The sequence below is a fragment of the Onychostoma macrolepis genome, chromosome 17 (genome assembly GCF_012432095.1).
Source record: "Onychostoma macrolepis isolate SWU-2019 chromosome 17, ASM1243209v1, whole genome shotgun sequence".
Taxonomy (NCBI): domain Eukaryota; kingdom Metazoa; phylum Chordata; class Actinopteri; order Cypriniformes; family Cyprinidae; genus Onychostoma; species Onychostoma macrolepis.
In genome coordinates, this window is record NC_081171.1 from 306,943 (window position 1) to 330,801 (window position 23,859).

Below are 23,859 nucleotides of genomic sequence, written 5' to 3' on the forward strand. Positions count from 1 at the left end.
CGTCTGTCTCTGTAGCGTCTCAGTCTCAGCTCTGGCTTTGTAAATGTTGCCGTGTGTTTAGAGGTAGCACACGCTCATCTGATCATGACACAAGCTTCACAGACGGTGAGTGACACGCGTGTGAAGTGCTGCACGATTGCATGTGTGTGTGTTTCTCTGCTCTCAGCTCTGTTCACTGATATTTCACTGCTTAACTGTTGGAGAACGACAGATGATGGGTAATTCTGTGGTTAACGCAGCTGTTATTGATAGTAGTGTTTCTGTGCTTCATTATGACGAGATCTCTGCTAGTAAACACTGATTAATGAGCTCTCAGAGAGAAAAGGGATGAAGCGTCAGACTTCTCACTTCACTTTTCTCAAGTCACTTTTCCATGTTTTACTGGGGTTTTTTTTGTGAGGACATTTTCTGAAGTTTTTCCCCCACACACACACACACACACACTATGGTTAAGCATGTTTTTGATCATGCAGAAGGACAGAAATGCTTCATTAGACTTTGAGGAATGGATGATTTCAGGTTGTTTTGTAATGTTTTTATTGAGAAACACATGGTGCTTCACGCAGCTCACTGAGTGCATTTTGATTTTCAGACTGAAATGTTAAAGCGCATTCTGTAAATCAAAGCTGCAGATCTCTAATGTTAAAGTTGGCATGAAATAAATATTCACCCTATATATCTGTTTTCTAAATGCATGTTATAGATATTATTGTGAGTAATTCATCTGTGCACTTTAAAAAAAATAATTTTTAACCTTGTTATTTACAATCAAAATGACTACTACATACCTGGATCTGCAGTGAATGTCAGTTTTCTCTCTGGTGATGTATACGTCTCCTCCAATCACAGACGCCTCAGCTCAAGCACCCACAGGAAAAACTCAAGATATTCTATTCACTATCATACTAGCGAAACAGATCTGGCAAACTATCCAGTGCATATTTGTGTTTGCGCTCTGGAGAGCGTCAAAATGTTTACATTGTGTTTTTTGCAGCGTTGAGCAGTGTAGCCAATCACAGACATATCTGTTAATTTACTGAACACAATTGACAATCAGAGGTGTTTAATTTACAATCCATCAGAGTTTTTGTCCAGTGCTGAGTTTTGCAAACTCGCGAATCCTCTCATTATAACAAAACTTCATGAGATTGCGATGAACTAAAACGAGAGACAGCTTTTTAGTGATTATAAAGGGGGTGCTCTTTGTGTGCTTTCTAAGCAATATATAATCCATTCAGAATTTGTATAACACTTTTGTTTTTCAGCCACATACACGCTGCAAAGTTTTGAGATTCACACTTGACAGAGCAATGAACGGGACAAAAATATACGTGGAAATGTATGTGCACTGAGGCTAGAGCACATTCACTAATTTCTGAAGCACCCTCAGTATTTAATTCTGGAAGCGGTTACAGTGTTACGGTTCTTTAACGCCGCCCCTTTCTTATAATCCACTGCAAACTCCGCCTCCATTTTTAAATGCCATGCCCACATCTGAACATCCAATCAACAACTGGCAGATAAAATCAAGTCTATATCCTACTCTTGATAGTCTGTTTTGCACACAGCATGAAAGAAAAGAACTGTCTGCTTCCGTTTCATCGTGAGTTTAAAGAGATTCTGCGCTGATGAATGAGCTGGACGAGCGTCTCGCGCCACAGGACTTCAGTGTTTGAGCTCTTCTTTAAGAGCTGAGGTTCAGCAGGAGCCCAAATACTCAAGTCCTTCAAAAAAAAAAAGAGAATCTGAAGAGTTTAGAAAACAATTGTTTGTTTTATAGGCTTACTGTAGGCTTTTGTTACTATTATTTGTTGAGTGAATGATGTTCAATCTGCTGCATATACAGGTGCATCTCAATAAATTAGAATGTCATGAAAAAGTTCATTTTTTCTTCTAAGTTATTTCAAAAAGTGAAACTTTCATATATTTTAGATTCATTGCATGTAAAGTAAAACATTTCAAAAGTTTTTTTGTTTTAATTTTGATGATTAGAGCTTACAGCTCATGAAAGTCAAAAATCAGTATCTCAAAATATTAGAATATTTACATTTGAGTTTGAATAAATGACCATCCCTACAGTATAAATTCTGGGTATCTCTTGTTCTTTGAAACCACAATAATGGGGAAGACTGCTGACTTGGAAATGATCCAGAAGACGATCATTGACGCCCTCCACAAAGAGGGTAAGTCACAGAAGGTCATTACTGAAAGGTGTGGCTGTTTACAGAGTGCTGTATCAAAGCATATTAAATGCAAAGTTGACTGGAAGGAAGAATTTGGGTAGGAAAAGGTACACAAGCAACAGGGATGACCGCAAGCTTGAGAATACAGTCAAGCAAAGCCGATTCAAACACTTGTGAGAGCTTCACAAGGAGAGAACTGAAGCTGGAGTCAGTGCATCAAGAGTCACCACGCTCAGACGTCTTCAGGAAAAGGGCTACCAAGCCACTTCTGAACCAGAGACAACGCCAGAAGCATCTTAACTGGGCTGTGGAGAAAAAGAACTGGACTGTTGCTCAGTGGTCCAAAGTCCTCTTTTCAGATGAAAGTAAATTTTACATTTCATTTGGAAATCAAGGTCCCAGAGTCTGAAGGAAGAGTGGAGAGGCACAGAATCCATGTTGCTTGAAGTCCAGTGTGAAGTTTCCACAGTCAGTGATGATTTGGGCTGCCATGTCATCTGCTGGTGTTGGTCCACTGTGTTTTCTGAAGTCCACAGTCAACGCAGCCATCTACCAGGAGATTTTAGAGCACTTCATGCTTCCTTCTGTTGACAAGCTTTATGGAGATGCTGATTTCATTTTCCAGCAGGACTTGGCACCTGCCCACACTGCCAAAGGTACCAAAAGCTGGTTCAATGACCATAGTGTTACTGTGCTTGATTGGCCAGCAAACTCGCCTGACCTGAACCCCAGAGAGAATCTCCAGAGGAAGATGAGAGACACCAGACCCAACAATGCAGAAGAGCTGAAGGCCACTATCAGAGCAACCTGGGCTCTCATAACACCTGAGCAGTGCCACAGACTGATCGACTCCATGCCACGCCGCGTTGAGGCAGTAATTAAAGCAAAAGGAGCCCCAACTAAGTATTGAGTACATATACAGTAAATTAACATACTTTCCAGAAAGCCAACAATTCACTAAAAATGATTTTTTTTATTGGTCTTATGAAGTATTCTAATTTGTTGAGAGTGAATTGGTGGGTTTTTGTTAAATGTGAGCCTAAATCATCACAATTAAAAGAACCAAAGACTTAAACTACTTCAGTCTGTGTGCATTGAATTTATTTAATACACGAGTTTCACAATTTGATTTGAATTACTGAAATAAATGAACTTTTCCACGACATTCTAATTTATTGAAATGCACCTGTATATATATATATATATATACTGTAAATATATTTAAATGGATATATAAATATACACTGACGAGGGATGAGCGCCGCTATACATTTACACACAAACTGGTCAAAACTAATCATTATGCAACAGCGTGTTGTTTCATTTTCTTGGACCTGATTGTGTTCACAGTTTTTTTCAGCTGCTTACACACATTTTCAAAACTTCACACACAAATCCAAGAATTGCACACAAAATGCAAAATGCCTCGCATCTCTTGCAAAATGAAGCACTGCATTCAAAAAATCACAAACACATCTCAAAAGCAAACATTTGCAAACACCTTTGCCATAATATTAATTCCTGTTATTTGTGTGTTGCATAGAGAATTGAGTGTTGTATTTTGCAAAAAAGTGTTTTATGAGATTGAAAACTGAGTCAAAGGCTGAGAATTAGTGTCTGGTTTTGTAGATTTGGTGTGTGCTTCTGCTGTTTGAGCGACAGCTTTCAGAAACTGTGTGACAAGAAAAGATTTTGTGTGCAGCTGATAATAAGACAAATTTACTGTAATATGACAAATTTACCCAATCAAACACAAGTCAATGTCTGCATCCATCGACAGCCCGAATCAAAACAGATCTTGTGTTCATGTGAAGCTCTTGCTCCTGTTGATTTTCTCTCAGATCTCGTTGCTCTGAGGTTCACTGCCGGACTGACAGCTTCACTTTAGAGAAAGACCTTCAGTCAGGAGAGATTTCCCATCATGCCGTCTGTCTTTGTACCTGACGGTCGTTTCGTATCGCTGGGGTTTTACTGCACTACATGTTTGTTTGATATTCCAGCTGCACACAAACCCGTCGGGATCGAGATCTAGAATGACCGTATCACTGACGTGTGCAGAATGAGTAGAAAACAGAGGAAAAGGAAGAAAAAGCAGCTAGTAAACAAACGCTATCTGCAGGCCTGAGTCAGTCCGACAGGAAAACAGATCCAGAGAAACAAACACCTGACGCAAATGATTCAGAGCTCCATCCGCTGCTGGATTATTTTCCTTCAGCGTTACTAAAATATTTAGAAACCACAAGTGTGTCAGACAGACAGGAAGTGAGCGTTGCAGACACAGGAAGTGTTAGTTAAATGGAATGTTCAACCAAAATGATCATTCTGACTTCATGTACTCTGCTGATGCTGTTCAAACCTGCATCTGTACATTCTTCCTCTTATGAAGAGGTTTTGAGAAATGATCAGTGTTTTTGTCCATACAGAGGTCAGTGGGGTCCAGTGTTGTGCTTCATCCTTCTTTTACAGAGGAAAGACAGAGGCTTGAATGACATGAGGGAGTAAATTATGCATTTACAGTGAACCATCACTTTAACGAGTGAATATTTATCTTTCTGTAAGATCTGGTCAAACAGAGTAAAAAGAGTAAAAGACTACATTTTTCTACTTGTAAAGGAAGGAGTGTGTGTTGTGTGTGTGTGTGCGCGTCACAGTGGGTGTTTGTGTGTGTCTGTAGGTGAGTGTATGAGTGTTTGTGTGTGTGTCTCAGTGTGTGTTTGTGAGTGTGTCTGTAGCTGAGTGTGTGTGTGTGTCTGTAGGTGTACTTGTTTTTCTATTCAGGTGGGGACTTAAACCTGAATACACACAGACTCATGGGGACTCGTGTCACGGTGGGGACCTAAATTGAGGTCCTCACGGACAAACAAGCTAATAAATCACACAGAATGAAGTTTTTTGAAAATCTAAAAATGCAGAAAGTCTAGGTTTAGGTGTAGGGTTGGTGTAGGACAATAGCACATACAGTAAGTACAGTATAACAACCATTACGCCTATGAATGTCCCCACAAGGGTAGTGAAACAAGTGTGTGTGTGTGTGTGTGTGTGTGTGTGTGTGTGTGTGTGTGTGTGTGTCTGTAGGTAAGTGTGTGCGCGTTTTTTTGTGAAAAGTCAGGACATAGATGTGTATAATGACGAGGGTATGGCAGGTATTACAAGGTGAAGGTGGCATCTCAGGACATTGACCCATGTCCCCACTTTTCAAAACGCTTATAAATCACTCAGAATGAGGTTTTTTTGGGGAAAGTTGAAATGCACAGTCTCCTGTAAGGGGTAGGTTTAGGTGTAGGGTTGGTGTAGGACAATAGCACATACAGTAAGTACAGTATAAAAACCATTACGCCTATGGAGAGTCCCCACTTTTCACAAAAACGAACACGTGTGTGTGTGTGTGTGTGTGTGTGTGTGAGTGTTTGTGTGTGTTTATGTGTGTGTGTGTGTGTTTATGTGTGTGTGTGTGTGTGTGTGTGTGTCTGTAGATGTGTGTGTGTGTGTGTGTCTGTATGTGAGTGTGTGAGTGTTTGTGTGTGTTTATGTGTGTGTGTGTGTGTGTGTGTAGATGAGTGTGAGTGTGTGTTTTTTTGTGTGTCTGTAGGTGAGTGTGTGAGTGTTTGTGTGTGTGTGTCTCAGTGGGTGTTTATGTGTGTGTCTGTAGGTGAGTGTGTGAGTGTTTGTTTGTGTGTGTGTGTGTGTGTGTGTCTCAGTGGGTGTTTATGTGTGTCTGTTTATGTGTGTGTGTGTGTGTGTGTGTGTGTGTGTTTGTGTCAATGGGTGTTTGTGAATGTGTGTGTGTGTGTCTGTAGGTGAGTGTGTGTTTGTGAGTGAGTGTGTGTGTGTGTGTGCGCGTGCATGCGTGTTTGTGAGTGAGTGAGTGAGTGCGTGCGTGTGTGTGTGTCTGTAGGTGAGTGTGTGTTTGTGAGTGAGTGTGTGTGTGTGTGCGCGTGCATGCGTGTTTGTGAGTGAGTGAGTGAGTGAGTGCGTGCGTGTGTGTCTGTAGGTGAGTGTGTGTTTGTGAGTGAGTGTGTGTGTGTGTGTGCGTGCATGCGTGTTTGTGAGTGAGTGAGTGAGTGAGTGCGTGCGTGTGTGTGTCTGTAGGTGAGTGTGTGTTTGTGAGTGAGTGTGTGTGTGTGTGTGCGCGTGCATGCGTGTTTGTGAGTGAGTGAGTGAGTGCGTGCGTGTGTGTGTCTGTAGGTGTGTGTTTGTGTCAGAGGGTGTTTGTCTGTCTGTCTGTTTGTGTGTGTGTGTGTGTGTGTGTGTGTGTGTGTGTGTCAGCGGGTGTAGTTTCTCATTAGTCATGTGACAGATGGTTCTCTGGTCTCCTGCGGTGACTCTGGCGTGGGTGCAGCATGATGTCTCTGTAACGCTGCGAGCGAATCTGTCGACACGATTCATGTGAGATTCTCTGGGTTTATATTGTCTGACTCTGCTTGTATTGTGATCGTCACAGAACCAGTGACTGTATCAGAGGAACTACAGCAGCAGCACTTCTTCATCAAACACGTCTTCAGCAATATACCACGTGTGTTGTTTTCCTTTTGAATGAAGGTTATTTTTCAGATTTTTTTTCTTGTTTTAAGCATAAACCTTTATCATAAAACAAAACTTCTAGTCGTATATGTTATTTGCGTCTTGCATTTGCAAATAAATGCATCTAGCTTTAAAAATGTTTAGATATTTGTATTGTAGAAGCTTTAAAACTAACAGATGAGAAAAATGTGTTAATTGTCACAAACAGTCAAACAAATGTCTGATGAGCATTATGGCTGTTTTCAATGTTGTATTCACGAAATGGATCTGAGCGGATCTCAGTGTTTCGCTGCTGTGAATCAAATGGTTTTTAAACATGAATTACAATATTTACAATAATTCCGTAACGTAAACCGGTTGAATCGGCGCGTGTGTTTCTGTATGTTATGGTGATACTGAATAATGATGGATGAGCTGGATACTCCTGACCGGTTCAGCCGTCTGTGTGTCTGTCTCTGACTCTGCAGGACACACTGAGAGAACATGAAAAAGATTTATATTGGGAAAACGGCACTAAAAGCAGCAAGAAATGGTAGTAAACATCAGAAGAGGAGGTAAGAGTCTAAAATCGAACAGAAAGCGAGTTATTGAATCATCAATCCATCCATCAGGCCCTTCATCTAAATGTCATCAGCTGAAGCCATTAGACGCCCTCATGATCCCATCAGACCCGCGCTTGATCGATCCCATCAGGCAGGTGAACGCTGCTCAAATCCAGTTACAGCCAAGCAGACCTTTCCTGATGCGTATCGCCATTCTGAACATTACAGATGACAGAAAATCAGCTTTCCCTAAACGAGAAACTGCAAGTCTGAATCTTATTTTGGTCCTGCGATGGGGTTTTGTTCACGTATGGAGCAACACAAGTTTAGGACACACTCGCTATCTCTCTTACACACACACACACACACACACACACACACACACACACACACACACACACACACACACACACACACACACACACACACACACACACAGACACAGACACACAGTTTCAGTCAATTGCTCTCTTCTCACCCTCATCATCACTGTTTCTGTTCCTTGGTCTCTGTTGGTAAATGTGCATTAAGAAATCACAAGGTTCTTATTTGGGTCAGAGTTAATTACTAAAGTTACATACTTCATACTTAAAACAGATCAGTAATATTTCGGTCCCACTTTATATTAGGTGGCCTTAACTAACACTGAAAAAAACAATAAGTAAATTTACTTAATTTTTATTTGGCAAGTTTTTGCACAAATAAATTTTAAGTAAAATGTAAGTACTGAATTAAGTAAAATCTACTTGGCTAAGTTAGGTAAAATTAGCAAATGAATTAAGTAAAATTAACATGGCCAGTTAGAGTTTGATGAGTAATTTTTACTTGATTATTTTATGTTAAATCTGCAATACTTAAGTATTTTTCACTCAGTCATGGCTTCTAAAATTTACTCAAACGATGTAGTACTGGGAAACAACCATGCTATTAAAGCATGCGATTCACTTACAAACATGTAAGCAAGCAAGTAGACAGCTTGTTATCCTTTTAAGATAATATGTCCCCAAATGAACACAGAGACCTCAATACTTGGTACACCATACACAATGACGGTGACAATCAGTGGATAGTGTTTGAGTAAGAATGGGTCATTTTGAGTAGAAAATCAACTCCAGATGTCACAAAACAGTAAGTTACTAAACCTAACAACAAAAGCAACCATAAAACAGTGTAAATATAACTAAAAAACAGTGACAAATTTAACCTTTTTAATTATTCATCCAGTGCATGATGGGAAAAACGGGATCATAACTTTGATATTTACTTAAAGAATCCTTGTAAACATGACAAACAATTCCAAGTAAAATATACTTATAAGTTCAAACTTTACAAGCTTAAATTGAGTACTAATATAGAATTTACTTTAATTTTTTAATTCTTGCCTGAACTAAATTATTTAATGTAGAAATTACATTTGTTTTTATGTAGTGTTTACTTCACCAAAAAATCATTTTTATCAGTGATGTACTTACATTTAAATTAATTATTTGATACAATGCACTTATTGTGTACATACGTTTTTACATTGTTTTTACATAGTTACATCTGTAATTAATTTCTGTAATTACATTGATAATTACACTGTTGACCCATCCCTTAAACCCACCCAGACCACCAAACCTGTCCCTAACCACCCGTATCCCCCTCAATAGCAGCAGAAGTGTTTTGCAATACAATAAGTACATTGTACTTATTTTTTGATGTAAGTACATAGTAAAGGCCACCTGATATAAAGTGGGATCAATATTTCTAGTAAAACCAAATATCAGAGTTTAGAGTTTTTAGTTTTCACATTTGAATGTGATATAAATGGACTGAACTCAGATTGAGTGAACGTAGTTCAATCATAATTATTCTCTTTCATTTTATACTTTTGAGGGTCATTAAAGTGTAACTCTCAGACTCATGGATATTCCATAAGCGCATGAATAAATCACGTTTAGTGCTTTTGATCACAGAGTGTGTTTGGAGCGAGTGAAGCATTTGAATGAATGAGTCATGTTCATATAACTGCATGTAAATCTTTCTGAGACTTCCTTGGGCCCGTGGTTGAGCAGTAAATGAACAGATCTGCCTGTGTTTCTGTAGCTGGCTGCAGGAGCAGAAGGAGGATCTGCGCAGACGTCTCGGCTGCAGCACACACAGACTGCAGCAGCTGCAGAGCGAGTTCCAGTCGACGCGTCAGTATCTGGAGACGGAGCTGCGACGAGCTCAAGATAAACTGGACAAATTCACAGAGAAACTGCGCAGGTCCGACAAACAGACACTGAATGAACCAGCTGATCAAACTAAACATTGTGTATTCCATTTTTGGTTCCCCAGAGAACCTTTCAATAAACAGTTCTGAAAAAAACTAAACAAAACAAAACACTTTTTAACATGATAAAGTCCAATGGAAAGGTTCTATTCATTTTAAAGTTTCTTTAAGGAATTGTTCATTCTACACTGCAAAAATGATGTAGTATTCTAGTATATATTCTGGAATTAAGATGCGTTTACTTGACAAGTAAAATGACTTTGAATTAAGATTATTTTTTTACACCATTGGCAGATATATTTGATTGTTTGAAGCAAAAACTAACAAAATTTAGATAATATTTTCATAAAACAAGACAAAATATCTTGAGTCATTTTACTTGTACTTGCATCTTAATTTCAGAATTTGTAGATATTTATACTAGAACACAAGACAAAAACACTAAAGAAGAAAATCATTTTTTTGCAGTGTAGTGAAGGACCTTTATGTTTAATCTTTATGTTCATCAATTTAAAACAAGTTCAATTCAGCTATAAGCTGCATTTCTACAAAAGGCAGCAATGTTGTAATTTAGCGTGAGTCAATTCAGTTCAATGCCATTGTTGATTTTGCTAAATGTGTCCCTGCAGCACAAAAGCAGTCATAAGCAGCACAGCTATATTTGTAGCAATAGCCAACAATACATTGTATGGGTCAAAAATATACATTTCTCTTTTATGCCAAAAATCATTAGGATATTAAGTAAAGATCATGTTCCATGAAGATATCTGGTAAATTTCCTACCGTAAATATATCATAACTTCATTTTTGATTAGTAATATGCATTGCTAAGAACTTCATTTGAACAACTTTAAAGGTGATTTTCTCAATATTTAGATTTTTTTGCACCCTCAGATTCCAGATTTACAAATAGTTGTATCTCAGACAGATATTGTCCAACAAACCATACATCAATGGAAAGACTGTTTATTCAGCTTTCAGATGATGTAGAAATCTCAATTTCAAAAAATTGCCCCTTATGACTGGGTTTGTGGTCCAGTGTCACAAATGTGAGTCTAAATTAATGATGCTCAGAAACACAAGACACAAGCTTCATGATTTAACCAGATGCACCAAATATGAAAGCTCAAGGCCTGGAGAAACAAAAATAAGAGTCCAGAAACGTTCATTCCCACTGTAAACTCATGACAGATGTATGTGTTTGACTTCATCATCATCTTCATCATCTCTCCTGCAGGATTCAGAGCAGCTACGCGGCTCTACAGAGAATAAACCAGGACACGGAGGAGAAACTCCACCGAATGGTAAGAAACCCTGATCTCAAATACATTTTAAAAACCAAATAAAATCTAAAACCAATCTCAATCGTAAAAGCCCAGAGTGACTCACAGCTCTGGAAATGTTTTTCATTGCATCATTATCGCTTTGTTTAGATCTCAAACGATGATGCTTTATCAGAAATAATCACAGTAACGCTGAACAGCAGCAGATCACACAGAACGACTCTTATACGAGATGTTATATCAGCCTCCGTGTGTCTATCGACTGACGTGCTGAAGCACTTTCAGGAGGAATGTTGAAAGCGTCGACTCTAGTTTAGTGATCAACAAGTGCTGCTCTCTGAACGATTGAACAGCAGAAGAGACGCAGCGCTGCCTCAGATCAATAACCGCTCGAGCTTCTCACGATCAGAGCCGCAGCGCAGGGATGGTCCTGCAACGAGAGCTAAGTCCAGTGATCTTAAATCCAATTAAAGTTCGAAGCCATTTAAAAATCTAAACACCAGCTTAACGCACAGAGACGAGCTGTGAAATGGCTTTGTGTGGTTTCAGCTCTGATTATTAGAGGAACTGATCGGCTTCAGGCCTCAGTGATGAACAAGATTATTCATCTGATTCACTCGCTGCAGACGGAGGTTCATTCCACACAATATTCCACTCACCGTCCTGAAATGATTGATTATAACTGACTGTTTGTCATGGCTTAACTCTATTTCTTTCGCTTGTGATGTTGAACAACCATCTTGCATTTATTGATGGTTTGAAATGGACTTGTAAATTTCTATAAGATCTTTATTTCTATGGAAGCATATAGGTTGCAAAATTCATTTAGAAATGTAATATGCAAAATGGCGATGTATTTCTGTATTTAAATTTACATTTTCCCATACATATGTGCAACACGTCATTTTACATATTGCATTGACATTTTGCATGTTACATTTCAAAATGAATTTTGCTACCCATATATTTCACTCTGATATCTGCTGCATTTCATGCTTATCAGTTATATTTACATTCATTCATTCACAGTTAGCCAATTAAATAGTTTGCATTTTCTTGCATATGAACGTTTGATGTTACATTGATGCAATTAGCAGATGCTTTTATCCAAAGTGACTTGCAAAAGAAGAACAAAAGCAATTTGTCCTAAGTATGCAATGCTGATTAAGAAGCAAGTTTGTGAATAAATATTCATTATTTAACCTCACATGCAGTTTTAGCGTCTGAAGCGGTCCGGTTTAGAAAGAGCTGATGGATGTTCACGCTACAGAATGAGTTCAGAAGGGATTCCTCTGAGCTGCTTGATGTGGAAAATCAGCAGGACACACTGAAGATGAGCTCGGAATAGAAATAGACTGTGAATGAGAATAACCTGTTTTGATATGTAATTTTAAGTTAGTCAAAGAGTGGAAACGAAGGTCTGAACGGTGGAAACTTTCATTCGTTATCAAGTCACGTAAATCATTGAGCTTCATCTGCATGTGGAAGATGGAAGTTTAGGGAAAATGACAACAACAGAAAGACAGTTAGAGCAATAATAAACTGCTGGAGATGGATGCTTAAATTTGCCTGTACAGAATGTGATGATCAGAAACTCTTGTTCTTCCTCAATATTTTTGTGCAAATGTATAGACTCTTAAAAATTAAGATACACTTACTGGAGAAGCAAAATGACTTGTTTTTATGAGTTTATGTTTATAACAAGAACAAATATCTGCTAATGGGCTCAGAAAACTAGTTTTCCATTTGAATGAGGTTGATTTTTTTCAGCCTATTGGCAGATATTTGTTCTTGTTTTAATCATAAACTCACTTTATTTTGATCAGTTTCTATCAATTTGCATCTCCAGTAAATGTATCTGGATTTATGAATGTTTATTTTGCTGAGAACTCAATCTGTCTAATGATGCTGTCGGGCGTTTCAGTGTTTTTCCTGAATGTGGCATTTTCTGTGTCCTCATTAGTCCAAGTTTCTCAGTGAAAACACAAAAGAGACGACATCTATATTCACTCACACAGAAACACACTGGACGCTCTTTAAAGACACTTGAGCATCTGACATCGCTTTCAGTTTTTGAGTAATTGGCTCATAGGGGATTTGAGACCCAACCAGAAACACACACACACACACACACTCTCTCTCTCTCTCACACACACACACACACACACACACACACACACACACACACACACACACACACACACACACACACACACACACACTCACACACACACACACACACACACACTCTCTCACACACACACACACACACACACACACACACACACACACTCACACACACACACACACACACACACACACACACACACACACACACACACACACACACACACACACACACACACACACACACACACACACACACACACACACACACACACACACACACACACACACACACACACGCACACACGCACACATTAAACTCCAATGTAAAACTCAGTAAACAATCATACTCAGGTGAAACATCAGTGCAGGTCACATGACCATCATTGACAGATGTTGCTATAGAAACAGCATCAAGTGTAGAGAGACGAGTAACGATGTACCTGTGATTAAGCAACAATCACAGTCTATCACTCGTTCAGTCCAGCGCTGGTCTCTGATGAACGACTGCTAGAAGAGACACAGTCCACTGAGAAACCAACTGTTCTTCTTTGAGCTTGAACTATGGACATCGTGATGTGTGTTGGATTCTGGTTTATATTAAAGCTCCTTCAGAAGTGCTGCAGTACATCCGTCATGTAATTGTCTGATCATTTCTGTTAATTATATCCAGAACGAGGTCTGTGCAGATATAAATCCTGTCGAATTAAATCCATTAATCATATGCAAATACTGCTGATGCTCCACATGGTTTATTCAATGAATGTGAGCCGAAACAATAAAGGGATTTTCATTCCAACAAACATTCAAACACACAAACTCTGATGACTTCCAAAACTCTGATTGATGAACAGAAATTACAGACTGAACTGAAGCTGACTAAAAAATGTATACGTACAGCACTTTTCATAATAACATCCCCAAAGCAGCTTTTCAGAAAATCTTCATGTTAATGTTTATTATATCTTAAAGGGATGGTTAACCCAAAAATGTTTAATTCTTTCGTGAGTTTCTCACTTTTAAGTTGTTCTGAACCTGCATGAATCCAAACACTTGACGGTAGTCATTGATTTGTAGTCTTGTATTTTTTCCATACTATAGAAGTCAATGGCTACCGTCAAAGGTTTAGTTACCAGCATTCTTCAAAATAACTTCTTTTGTACTCAACAGAAGAAACAGGTTTGGGGAAAGTAAATAATGACAAAAGCATAATTTTTGGGTGAACTGTTGCTTTAATGTCTTCATATAAACTTAAATGCAGACCTTGAGCCAAAAACTCATCACCAAACACCAGTGACTTGTATATATGGGTTCAGTCATTTAAGACACTTCCAAAACTGTTGTTCCAATACTATTGTCCATATAGCGTATGTACAAATCATTGTACTTTGTTGTGTTTAGCGTATGTACTTTGTGTTTTAGACTCAACGCCACGAAGAGGAGAAGAGATCACTGAGTCGAGAGATCGGCACGCTGAAAAACCACCTGATGGAGGCCAAGATCACCATCCAGAAGCTGCGAGAGGATAACGTACGTACGACAGACGCCATGCTAAACGTTTCCATCATCCACAGACTATGCCAGAAGCAAGTGTTCTTTGAAGGTTCCTGACACCTAATATTTATCAGCCTCTGGCGCGAGATCTCTGTGATGGAGCGAGCGTTTGATGTTTGAGGAGCAACCGGTGCTTCAGCATCCACTTGCTTTCTCGCTTCTGGTTTAGAGATATAAAGGCATGCAGTTCAAGTGACTGATGGACTGGGAAGATTAACACGCTAGAGAATCATGTGATGTCAGTTTAACCCACTGATGACTAACTACACAGTGTTCACATCAGCCACATTCAGCTCAAATGAAATAAGAAAAGACATTCATCTGCTGTGTTTGTCAGTAAACGGCAGATGTGTAATATCGATAGATTAAATGATCATTTGCCAAATTAAATCATGTACGGTTTCTGCTTTTCCCGCAGGATCTGTATAGGAAAGACAGTAATTTGGCAGCTCAACTGCTCCAGTGTGGAAAATCTCCTTACAGAGCACACAAACTGTCCGAGGTATGACTGATGCACACACACACACATGCACACACACGCACGCACACACACACACACACACACACACATACACACATGCGTCACTGGTTTCTTTCTCAGAGGGAAACTCATCCTAAAAATAGCACAACCTTAAAGAAAGTCAGAGGTGCAGCGAATCCTTTCCATTTTCATTCTGCAGTCGCAGGTTTAAAATCCATCGGTTTCTTTCTGTCTCTTTCTGCCGGAGGCCAGACGGGTTTCATTTGAATATAAACTCTCTCTGCTACGTTTGATGATGGCAAAGAGAAATGTGCTGGTTTTATTGCTGACAGAGTCTGTTTACAGACACGCTCCAAGTGCTGTTAATCACAGAGAGAACAGAGCACTCTTCCCATAATGCAGCTCTGCTACGTCCCTCTGATGGACTACAGAGGATGATGAGGCCAGATGAAGGTTTTCTTCATACGATTCATCATATATGCCGTTACATTACTGACACTCTATCCTCCAATTTGATACTGTTAAGTGCTTTGATACAATCTGTATTGTTAAAAGCACTATATAAATAAAGATGACTTGACTTGACTACATCCATCAGTGTAAAATAAGTTTTATGAGCAAATTCATGTTTCTTGGGGGAACGCAAAAGTTTTGCGAGCGAATGCAGGGGCGTAGCAGCCATTTTAAAAGTGGGGGGGACAGCTGTCAGGTGATGTGACCCTCAAAGGAAAATAAATTATGTACATAATGTATAAAGTAAGTACATTCATGTTCATATAATAAATTCTAAATAGAATACCAATTGGCATTTTAGAGCATCATAGTTGCAATTTTGGGAACGTGCCATGATAGCTTACAGGAACCTATTTGAGCCCACTGTAGACATCTATATTTTCTGATGAAGTAAAAATATACTTTTTGTGAAATAAAGATATTTTATGGACAATATTTCAATTACACAATCACACTTGAACAATAACGTTTATCTTAATTTTTAACACTTGGACTTGGGAAAGGACAATTCTACTCCGGATAATTCTACTTTAAAAAATTTAGGAGCACCTTCTAATCAATAATCAAAAATTCTGATAAAAAATTAACCTTCCCATTAAGAGGCAATATTTGACTCCTTAAAGTGATTTACAGGGAATTTTGTTTTTACCTTTGTGATGGCATTTATGTAACTTTATTAAAAGTATGTCATCTTTTATGTCAAATCAAAAAAAAAAAAAAAAATTATATATACATACATAAATATATATATATGTGTGTATATATATATATGTGTGTGTGTGTATATATATATATATATATATATATACACACACACACATATATACACACACATATATATACATATATATATATATATACACACAGCAGTGTGAAAAAGTGTTAGCCCCCTTCCTGATTTTTATATTTTTTGCATATTTGTCACACTTAAAAGATTCAGATCATCAAACAAATTTTAATATTACACAAAGATAATGCAAGTAAATACAAAATGCAGTTTTTAAATTATGATTTTATTTATTAAGGGAAAGAAGCTGTCCAAACATTCCTGGCCCTACGTGAAATTAATTGCCCCCTCCTATTAAATCATGAAAGAACTGTGATTAACCACATTATTTTAGAAAGCTGAGTTAAATTTCACGAGCCAAACCCAGGCCTGATTACTGCCAGACCTGTTGAATCAAGAAATCACTTAAATAGAACCTGTCTGACAAAGTGAAGCATGTTTAAAGAGCAACACATCATTCCGCGATCTTAAGAAATTCATAAACAGATGAGAAACAAAATAGTTGACATGTATCAGTCTGGAAAGGGTTATAAAGCCATTTCTAAGGCTTTGGGACTCCAGCAAACCACGGTCAGAGCCATTATCCACAAAAAGAGAAAACTTGAAACAGTGGTGAACCTTCCCAGGAGTGACCGGCCTACAAAAATCACTCCAAGAGCACAAAGACGACTCATCCAGGAGGTCATAAAAGAACCCAGAACAACATCTAAAGGTCAGTGTTCATGATTCAACAATAAGAAAGAGACTGGGCAAAAACAGCATCCATGGGAGAGTTCCAAGGCAAAAGCCATTGCTGACCAAAAAGAACACAAAGACTCGTCTCATATTTGCCAAAAAATATCTTGATTATCCCCAAGACTTTTAGGCAAATATTCTGTGGACTGATGCAACAAAAGTTGAACTTTTTGGAAGGTGTATGTCCCGTTACATCTGGCGTAAAACCAACACAGCATTTCATAAAAAGAACATCATACCAACAGTCAAACTTGGTGGTGGTAGTGTGATGGTCTGAGGCTGCTTTGCAGCTTCAGAACCTGGATGACTTGCCATAATTGATGGAACCATGAATTCTGCTCTCTATCAGAAAATCCTGAAGGAGAATGGCCAGTCATCATGCAGCAGGACAATGATCCAAAACACACCAGCAAGTCCACCTCTGAATGGCTGAAGAAAAACAAAATGAAGACTTTGGAGTGGCCTAGTCAAAGTCCCGACCTGAATCCTATTGAGATAATGTGGCATGACCTTAAAAAGGCGGTTCATGCTCGAAAACCCTCCAATGTGGCTGAATTACAACAATTCTGCAAAGAAGAGTGGGCCAGAATTCCTCCACAGCGATGTGAAAGACTCATTGCAAGTATTCGCAAACGCTTGATTGCAGTTGTTGCTGCTAACGGTGGCACGACCAGTTATTAGGTTTAGGGGGCAAGCACTTTTTCACACAGGGCCATGTGGGTTTGGATTTTTTTCCCCCTTCATAATAAAAAACTTCATTTAAAAACTGCATGTTGTGTTTACTTGTGTTATCTTTAATTAATATTTCACACCACTGTGTATATATATATATAAGCTTTTTAACATTTCTAATTAAAACAACAGAATAAAAACAAGAAGAATAAGAAATAGATTAAGAATAAGTTACCAATCAAATGAAATTAGTACTTAAGAAATAAATTTGTACTACAGAAGTGGCACAGAAGGACACACAAGTGCCTTTTCAGACAATTAATGAGGCTCAGAGGTTTTGAATTTAGATTATTATTATAATTTTTTTTACATTTTTGAATATATTGAATAATATTGAAATATTAAATGATTTAAATAACAGAAAAAGATACTTTAAAAATTTAAATAAAACTGCCAGTAGGTGACAGCAAGTCACTGATTTGATCACTGAATCATTCATTCAATTGATTCTTTTGAACAGCTGATTCATTCAGGAACGAAGTGCGTGACTGTCTTTATGAATGGGTAATTGAATCATTGACTCACTAGAATAGTTTAAAAACGCAGTTCATTCATAAACGAAACAAACACGGCTATTTTCGTTGACGAAATAGAACAAAATAAGGCCATAGTGTTGTAGTCAGACAATATAAGTCACTAATATTAACTTCTTGTTTAATTAACTGTTGTATTAAATCAGTATCACATTTGCAAACTCCCTTAATAATCATTAAAAGCTGTCACTCATCTTAGTTCATCGCGATCGATCCTTACACTGCACAATGAATCTCTTATTTACAGCCTGTCTACACTTTGTTTGTTATAATGAGAGGATACGTCTGTCTGTGATACATTACTCAATTGCAAAAGCAACTAAGTTAGAAACCTTTGAAGCTCCCTCAGCGCAAACACAAATATGCTGATCGGGACAGGTGCTCCTAAATATTTTTTCATAGTCGACTCGTACGTAGTAGTTTTCAGTGGCAAATGCGACTGAAATGGTCGCACTGTAGAGCCCTGATTTGCAGCGTTACAGTAACATGGAAATTTGATCCTGTGAATCGTGTCATCGCGACATAACATTTAAGGTGAATCCCATTTCTCTGTCTTACCCCTTCACCTTCCGCTACCCCTTCGTCTTACCCCTAGCCCTTGTCCCTCGAAACCGAGTGGTAAGCGCTGGGGGTGAAAACATACCCCTATGAAATGAGACACCATTTGGTTACGGTTACATCATCATACACCGTCGCTAGCTGGCTGCTACGTCACCAGAGCCGACAAGTGTTGATCACAAACTTTGGAGTTTAGTTAAAACTGTAGACATGCATGGAGTCCATTCAAGGCTAGTCTGCGGGACTGTTGTGCAAATCAGCAATGTAACGTTAGCGTAGCAAACTAGCGATTTTTTAAAACGTTTCAATTAAGAACATGGTTGCAAATATATATGTACAGGACTGTCTAGAGCACAAAACAAGTCGTAATTTTTAAATAAATTATTTAAGCCGAAAATACTTGAATACTTGATGATCTGGCCGCCATTGTTGCCGGTTGCGCAGTGCGTTCTGGGTACCCCTTGGTTTCAAGTAAGCTCGCGAAAATGCTTGGTTTTAAGGGGTATCTACCACTTCCCCTTAGCCCTACCCTCGATCAAAACGAGAATTGGGATAGCCCTTACTCTCACGTGAACGCGCAAAACTAAGGGGAAGGGGTAAAACAGAGAAATGGGATTCACCATTCTTGGCAAGCTTCTCGGGGAACACAATAGTTTTGCGAGCGAATGCAAGTTTCTCAGGGAATGCAACATTTTTGCGAGCGAATGCAAGCTTCTTGGGAAACGCAATAGTTTTGCGAGCGAAAGCAAGGTTTCTTGGGGGAACAAAATACTTTTTTGAGAGTATGAAAATGTTTTTCAAGAGATTGCAAAGTTTCTTGGGGGAGCACAAATACTCATGTGAGAGAATGCAGAAATTTTGCGAATGAATGCAAAGTTCCTTTGGAGAATGCAATAGTTTTGTGAGAGAATGCAAAAATTTGCGAACGCAGTTTCTTGGTAGAACACAATAGTTGGAGAGAGAACAATGGAATAAAGAGATCTCATTTTTGCCCTTCACCACATCCCTTTAGGGGCTCCATTGAAGAAAGATGCAAGTATGATTTCTTATTTCCGACACACTTCTCTTCTAGTGTCTTGTCTGTATTTAGTATTTCTTTGTGTGTTTGTTTAGCTTCCTGCGGATCTTCAGAAGCGAGTGACTTCCCACATGGAGCGGCAGAGTTGCGGCCGGAGCACAGCGTTGTGTCACTCCTATTCAGACGCCCTTCCCACCGCCGTCATCGGCCGGGTCCTGGAGAAACCGGAGCCTGGGAGAAGCTGTCCAGTCACGCGCTCGCCAAGCCCACAAGCTCCAGAATTCCCAGACAAAGTCCAGCGGCACACGCCGTATAAGTCATCTGACCTGTACTGCAGCGACACGGCGCTGTACTGTCCCACTGATGAGCAGCGGCGTGACCGCTGGCCAGAGAGACGGCAGAGTGTGGACCAGAGCGGACAGATCCAGGGACACACATCCACCAACGGCATCCTGGATGACGAGAGCTTTTCCCTGCATGAAGACCCTTTCCGTGGGTTCGTCCTTGGATCTCTTCCCGCCTCCAGCTGCTATTCCAGCTGCAGCACGGTCTCGGACGAGAAGCTTCACGGTTCGTCTTTGTGCACAGACTGGCGTGATGGAGACTACGAGCGCAAGAACTTGTCCTCGTATGGAAAGGAACATCCAGGTTTTCCCAAGTCAAGCAGCTTCCAGCATGTGGGCTCACCGAACAGCCGATCCGGAGACAGACGCATCCTCGTCCCTGCGGACCCGATGGACGGCTGGCGGCAGATGAGCATGGAGGACATCAGCAGATTCTCACCCTTTGGTTTCTCAGAGCACCACTTCAAGATCAAACCGGGTCCTCTTTACAGCAGCTTCCAGGATGGAGACAATGTCTTCCGCAGGCGCGTGCCGGATCCGGGATTCCCGGTGTCGGCGGGATCGAGTCCTGCGCTGAACCCAAAGAGGAGTCTCAATGAACTGAAGGCCGAGAGAGGACTGATGCTTCGCTCCAAGGATCCGACAAGCAGCTTTTTCATAACTGGAAACGCCAAAGACAAGGAGAACACAACTAAAGACGCTTTACAGAGAGATTACGCTGATGAAAGTCCCGGCAGTTCAGTGGAGTCACTAAACCAGGGTCTGGACGTCCAGAAATACAAAGATCTTCAAAACCCTGGAGCTCAGAAAATGACGGCTCGGCATCAAAAGTTTGGAAACGCTGGACTCAGTCGCAAAGACAGTCTGACTAAAGCTCAGCTTTATGGAACGCTGCTTAACTAGCAGTCAGTAAAATGTACTGCAGTAAAATAAAGAACGATGTGTGAACATGTTTGCAAACCATTTGGCTGTTGTGTTGGTCAGGCGGGACTTGATTTAGTCATGTTGAGTTTTGTAGGATAGTGGAACGAGTCTTTTCATGACCAATGGCTGATTTTACACCTGAAGTGTGTCATTTGTGTGTTTCCAAACATTCGTACTATCCTTTCAGCCCCTCATCGTCATTGGTCGCTCAGACAGATTGTCCCGCCCCAAACTCACCTGATTGGTTCAGTCAGAAGTTGACATTTTGAGATCTATATTGTTTATACACATACAGAGAATGTGCACAGTGGATTACTGTTACAATAATAGCAGCATCAAAGAAAATAAACTGAAAATAACCAAATAAATTAGCCAGGGAATATCTTAAAATGAATTAACAAGAGAAAAGGTCTCAGGTCACCTTATCATACTTCTTGCGTCTTTTAGAGTCTTAATATATTGCATCAGTTCAGTTTTAAATGGTATGATATTGGTTTGTTTGGTGGTTTAATTTTTGCCCATTTTTGTTTGTGTATATTGCATTTTCCATACATAAGTAAAATGAATCGCCAAACTTCCAAATTCTTATTCTTATACAAAATGTGCATTTTTACCAATTAACCAAGTCTTTAATTTTGTGATTAAGTATTATCCATTCGATGGCACAGAAATGACACACTTTAGCTTTATTGAAGACAGTAATTTATTAGGTTCACGATTCTTCAGACTTCTCAGTTTAATTCATCAAGTCAAATCTGAATAATTTTCTCTGTAAAAAACCCCCAGAAATTAACAGCCATAAAAGTCATCATACAGTTGGTTCTTTTACTAAAGCAGCTCCTGTGTTTAAAATTATTTGATTGTAAATGTGTGTTAATATTTAATCTTTAGGACTACAGCAGATCATTATTCAGGTGCTTTTACTGCAGAGTTTTTCTAGTAGACAAAGTTTGTCAGTGATATTGAAGCTTTTCAAACACTTATGTTTTCAACCTAACATTGTTTTTATCTACAAGGTACACTAGGAATGTACATACAGTATGTAAATGAAGTTAATTTATATTAATATATAGACCAAAAGTGAGTGATGAGCTGCAGTGATTCCAGCTGAACTCATGTAAATTCACTGTTCATTTTCCTGCAATGCCTTTCAGTGCAGATATCAGTCATGATGTGCAGGATTTTAACTGATGTTATTACAGTTAGTTCAATATATTTGGACACAAGCACAATTTTTATTATTTTAGCTGCTGAGCAAAACACATTCAAGTTACATAATGTATTATGAGCTTAAAGTGCAGACTCTGAGCTTTAATTTGAGGGTATTCTCATCACATTCTTTAATATGTACCTCCCCCTTTTTCAAGGGACCATAAATAATTGGACAATTGATTCAAATGTTGTTTCATGGCGTGGGCTATTCCTTCATTATTTCTACATCAATTAAGCAGGTAAAAGGTCTGGAGTTGATTCTAAGTGTGTCATTTGTATTTGGAAGCTGTTGCTGTGAATCACATCATGCGGTCAAAGGATCTCTCCATACAAGAGAAACAGATTATTGTTAGGCTTCAAAAACTAAACAGATCCATCAGAGAGAGAGAGCAGGAACATTAGGAGCGGCCAATTCAACAGTTTGGTACATTCTGAGATAAAAAGAACACACTGGTGAGCTCAGAAACATAAAGAGACTTGGACGTCCACGGAGGACAACAGTGCTGATGATCAGAGAATCCTCTCCATGGTGAAGAAAAACCCTTCACAACATCCAGCCAAGAGAAGAACACTCTCCAGGAGACAGACGTGTCTATAATCAAGAGAAGACTTCACCAGAGCAAATACAGAGCTTCACCACAAGCTGCAATCAAGGCCAAATTAGACTTTGACAAAAACATCTAAAAAAGCCAGAGCACTTCTGGAAAATCATTCTTTGGACGAAATTAAGATCAAGCTGCACCAGAATGATGGGAAGAGAAAAGTGTGGAGAAGGCTTAGAGCAGCTGATGATCAAAGCACAGCATCATCTGTGAAGCACGGAGCAGTGATCATGAGCTGCACGGCTTCAGTGGCTCTGTGTTACTGCTGTTCAGTGATGAAGAGACGGAAGCAGCGGATCAGTTCTGAAGTGTGTAGAGATATACTCTCTGCTCAGATTCAGTCAAATACAGCAAAGCTGATCAGGCGGCGCTTCATAGTACAAAATGACCCAAAACACACAGCAAAAGCAACCCAGGAGTTTTTGAAGATAAAAAAGTGGATTATTCTGCAATGACTGAGTCAATCTCCTGATCTCGACCCGATCGAGCTGCATTTCACTCGCTGAAGACTAAACTACAGACAGAAAGAGCCACAAACAAACAACAGCTGAACTTCACAAAGAAGAAACCCAGGCTCTGCTGATGTCCAGGAGCTACAGACTTAAGGCATCGCTTGCAAAGGATTCTCAACATAATATTAAAAATGAACATTTTATGATCATATTTATTTGTCCAATACATTTGAGCCCCTAAAAATGGGGCGACTGTGTATAAAAATGGTTATAATTCCTAAGCATTTTGTGTTATATTTTTGTTCAACCCCTTGAATTAAAGCTTAAAGTCTGCACTTCAATTTCATCTTGATTGTTTCATTTTAATTCTGTTCTGGTGGCATACAGAGCTGAAATTATGAAAATTGTGTCAGTGTCCAAATATATATATGGACCTAACTGTATAATAGCAGATGTGAACTCACACTCGCACTCTCTCTCACACACACACACACACACACA

At 39.2% G+C, this 23,859-nt stretch overlaps 1 protein-coding gene across 5 annotated transcripts; it reads left to right on the forward strand.

The window, feature by feature from the left end:
- Positions 1-9: 9 nt before the first annotated feature.
- LOC131523707 (brain-enriched guanylate kinase-associated protein) lies at positions 10-23,859 on the forward strand. 5 transcript variants are annotated; one of them, XM_058750306.1, is made up of 7 exons: positions 10-105; positions 7,172-7,258; positions 9,335-9,496; positions 10,741-10,807; positions 14,336-14,443; positions 14,886-14,969; positions 19,920-23,859. In XM_058750306.1, the coding sequence occupies exons 2-7, from the start codon at positions 7,188-7,190 to the stop codon at positions 21,069-21,071; spliced, it is 1,644 nt and encodes a 547-aa protein (XP_058606289.1). In that variant the 5' UTR covers positions 10-105; positions 7,172-7,187; the 3' UTR covers positions 21,072-23,859. The 5 variants fall into 5 exon arrangements, with proteins under 5 accessions (XP_058606289.1, XP_058606291.1, XP_058606287.1 ...); XM_058750304.1 differs by lacking the exon at positions 10-105 and adding an exon at positions 6,195-6,722; XM_058750305.1 differs by lacking the exon at positions 10-105 and adding an exon at positions 6,195-6,696.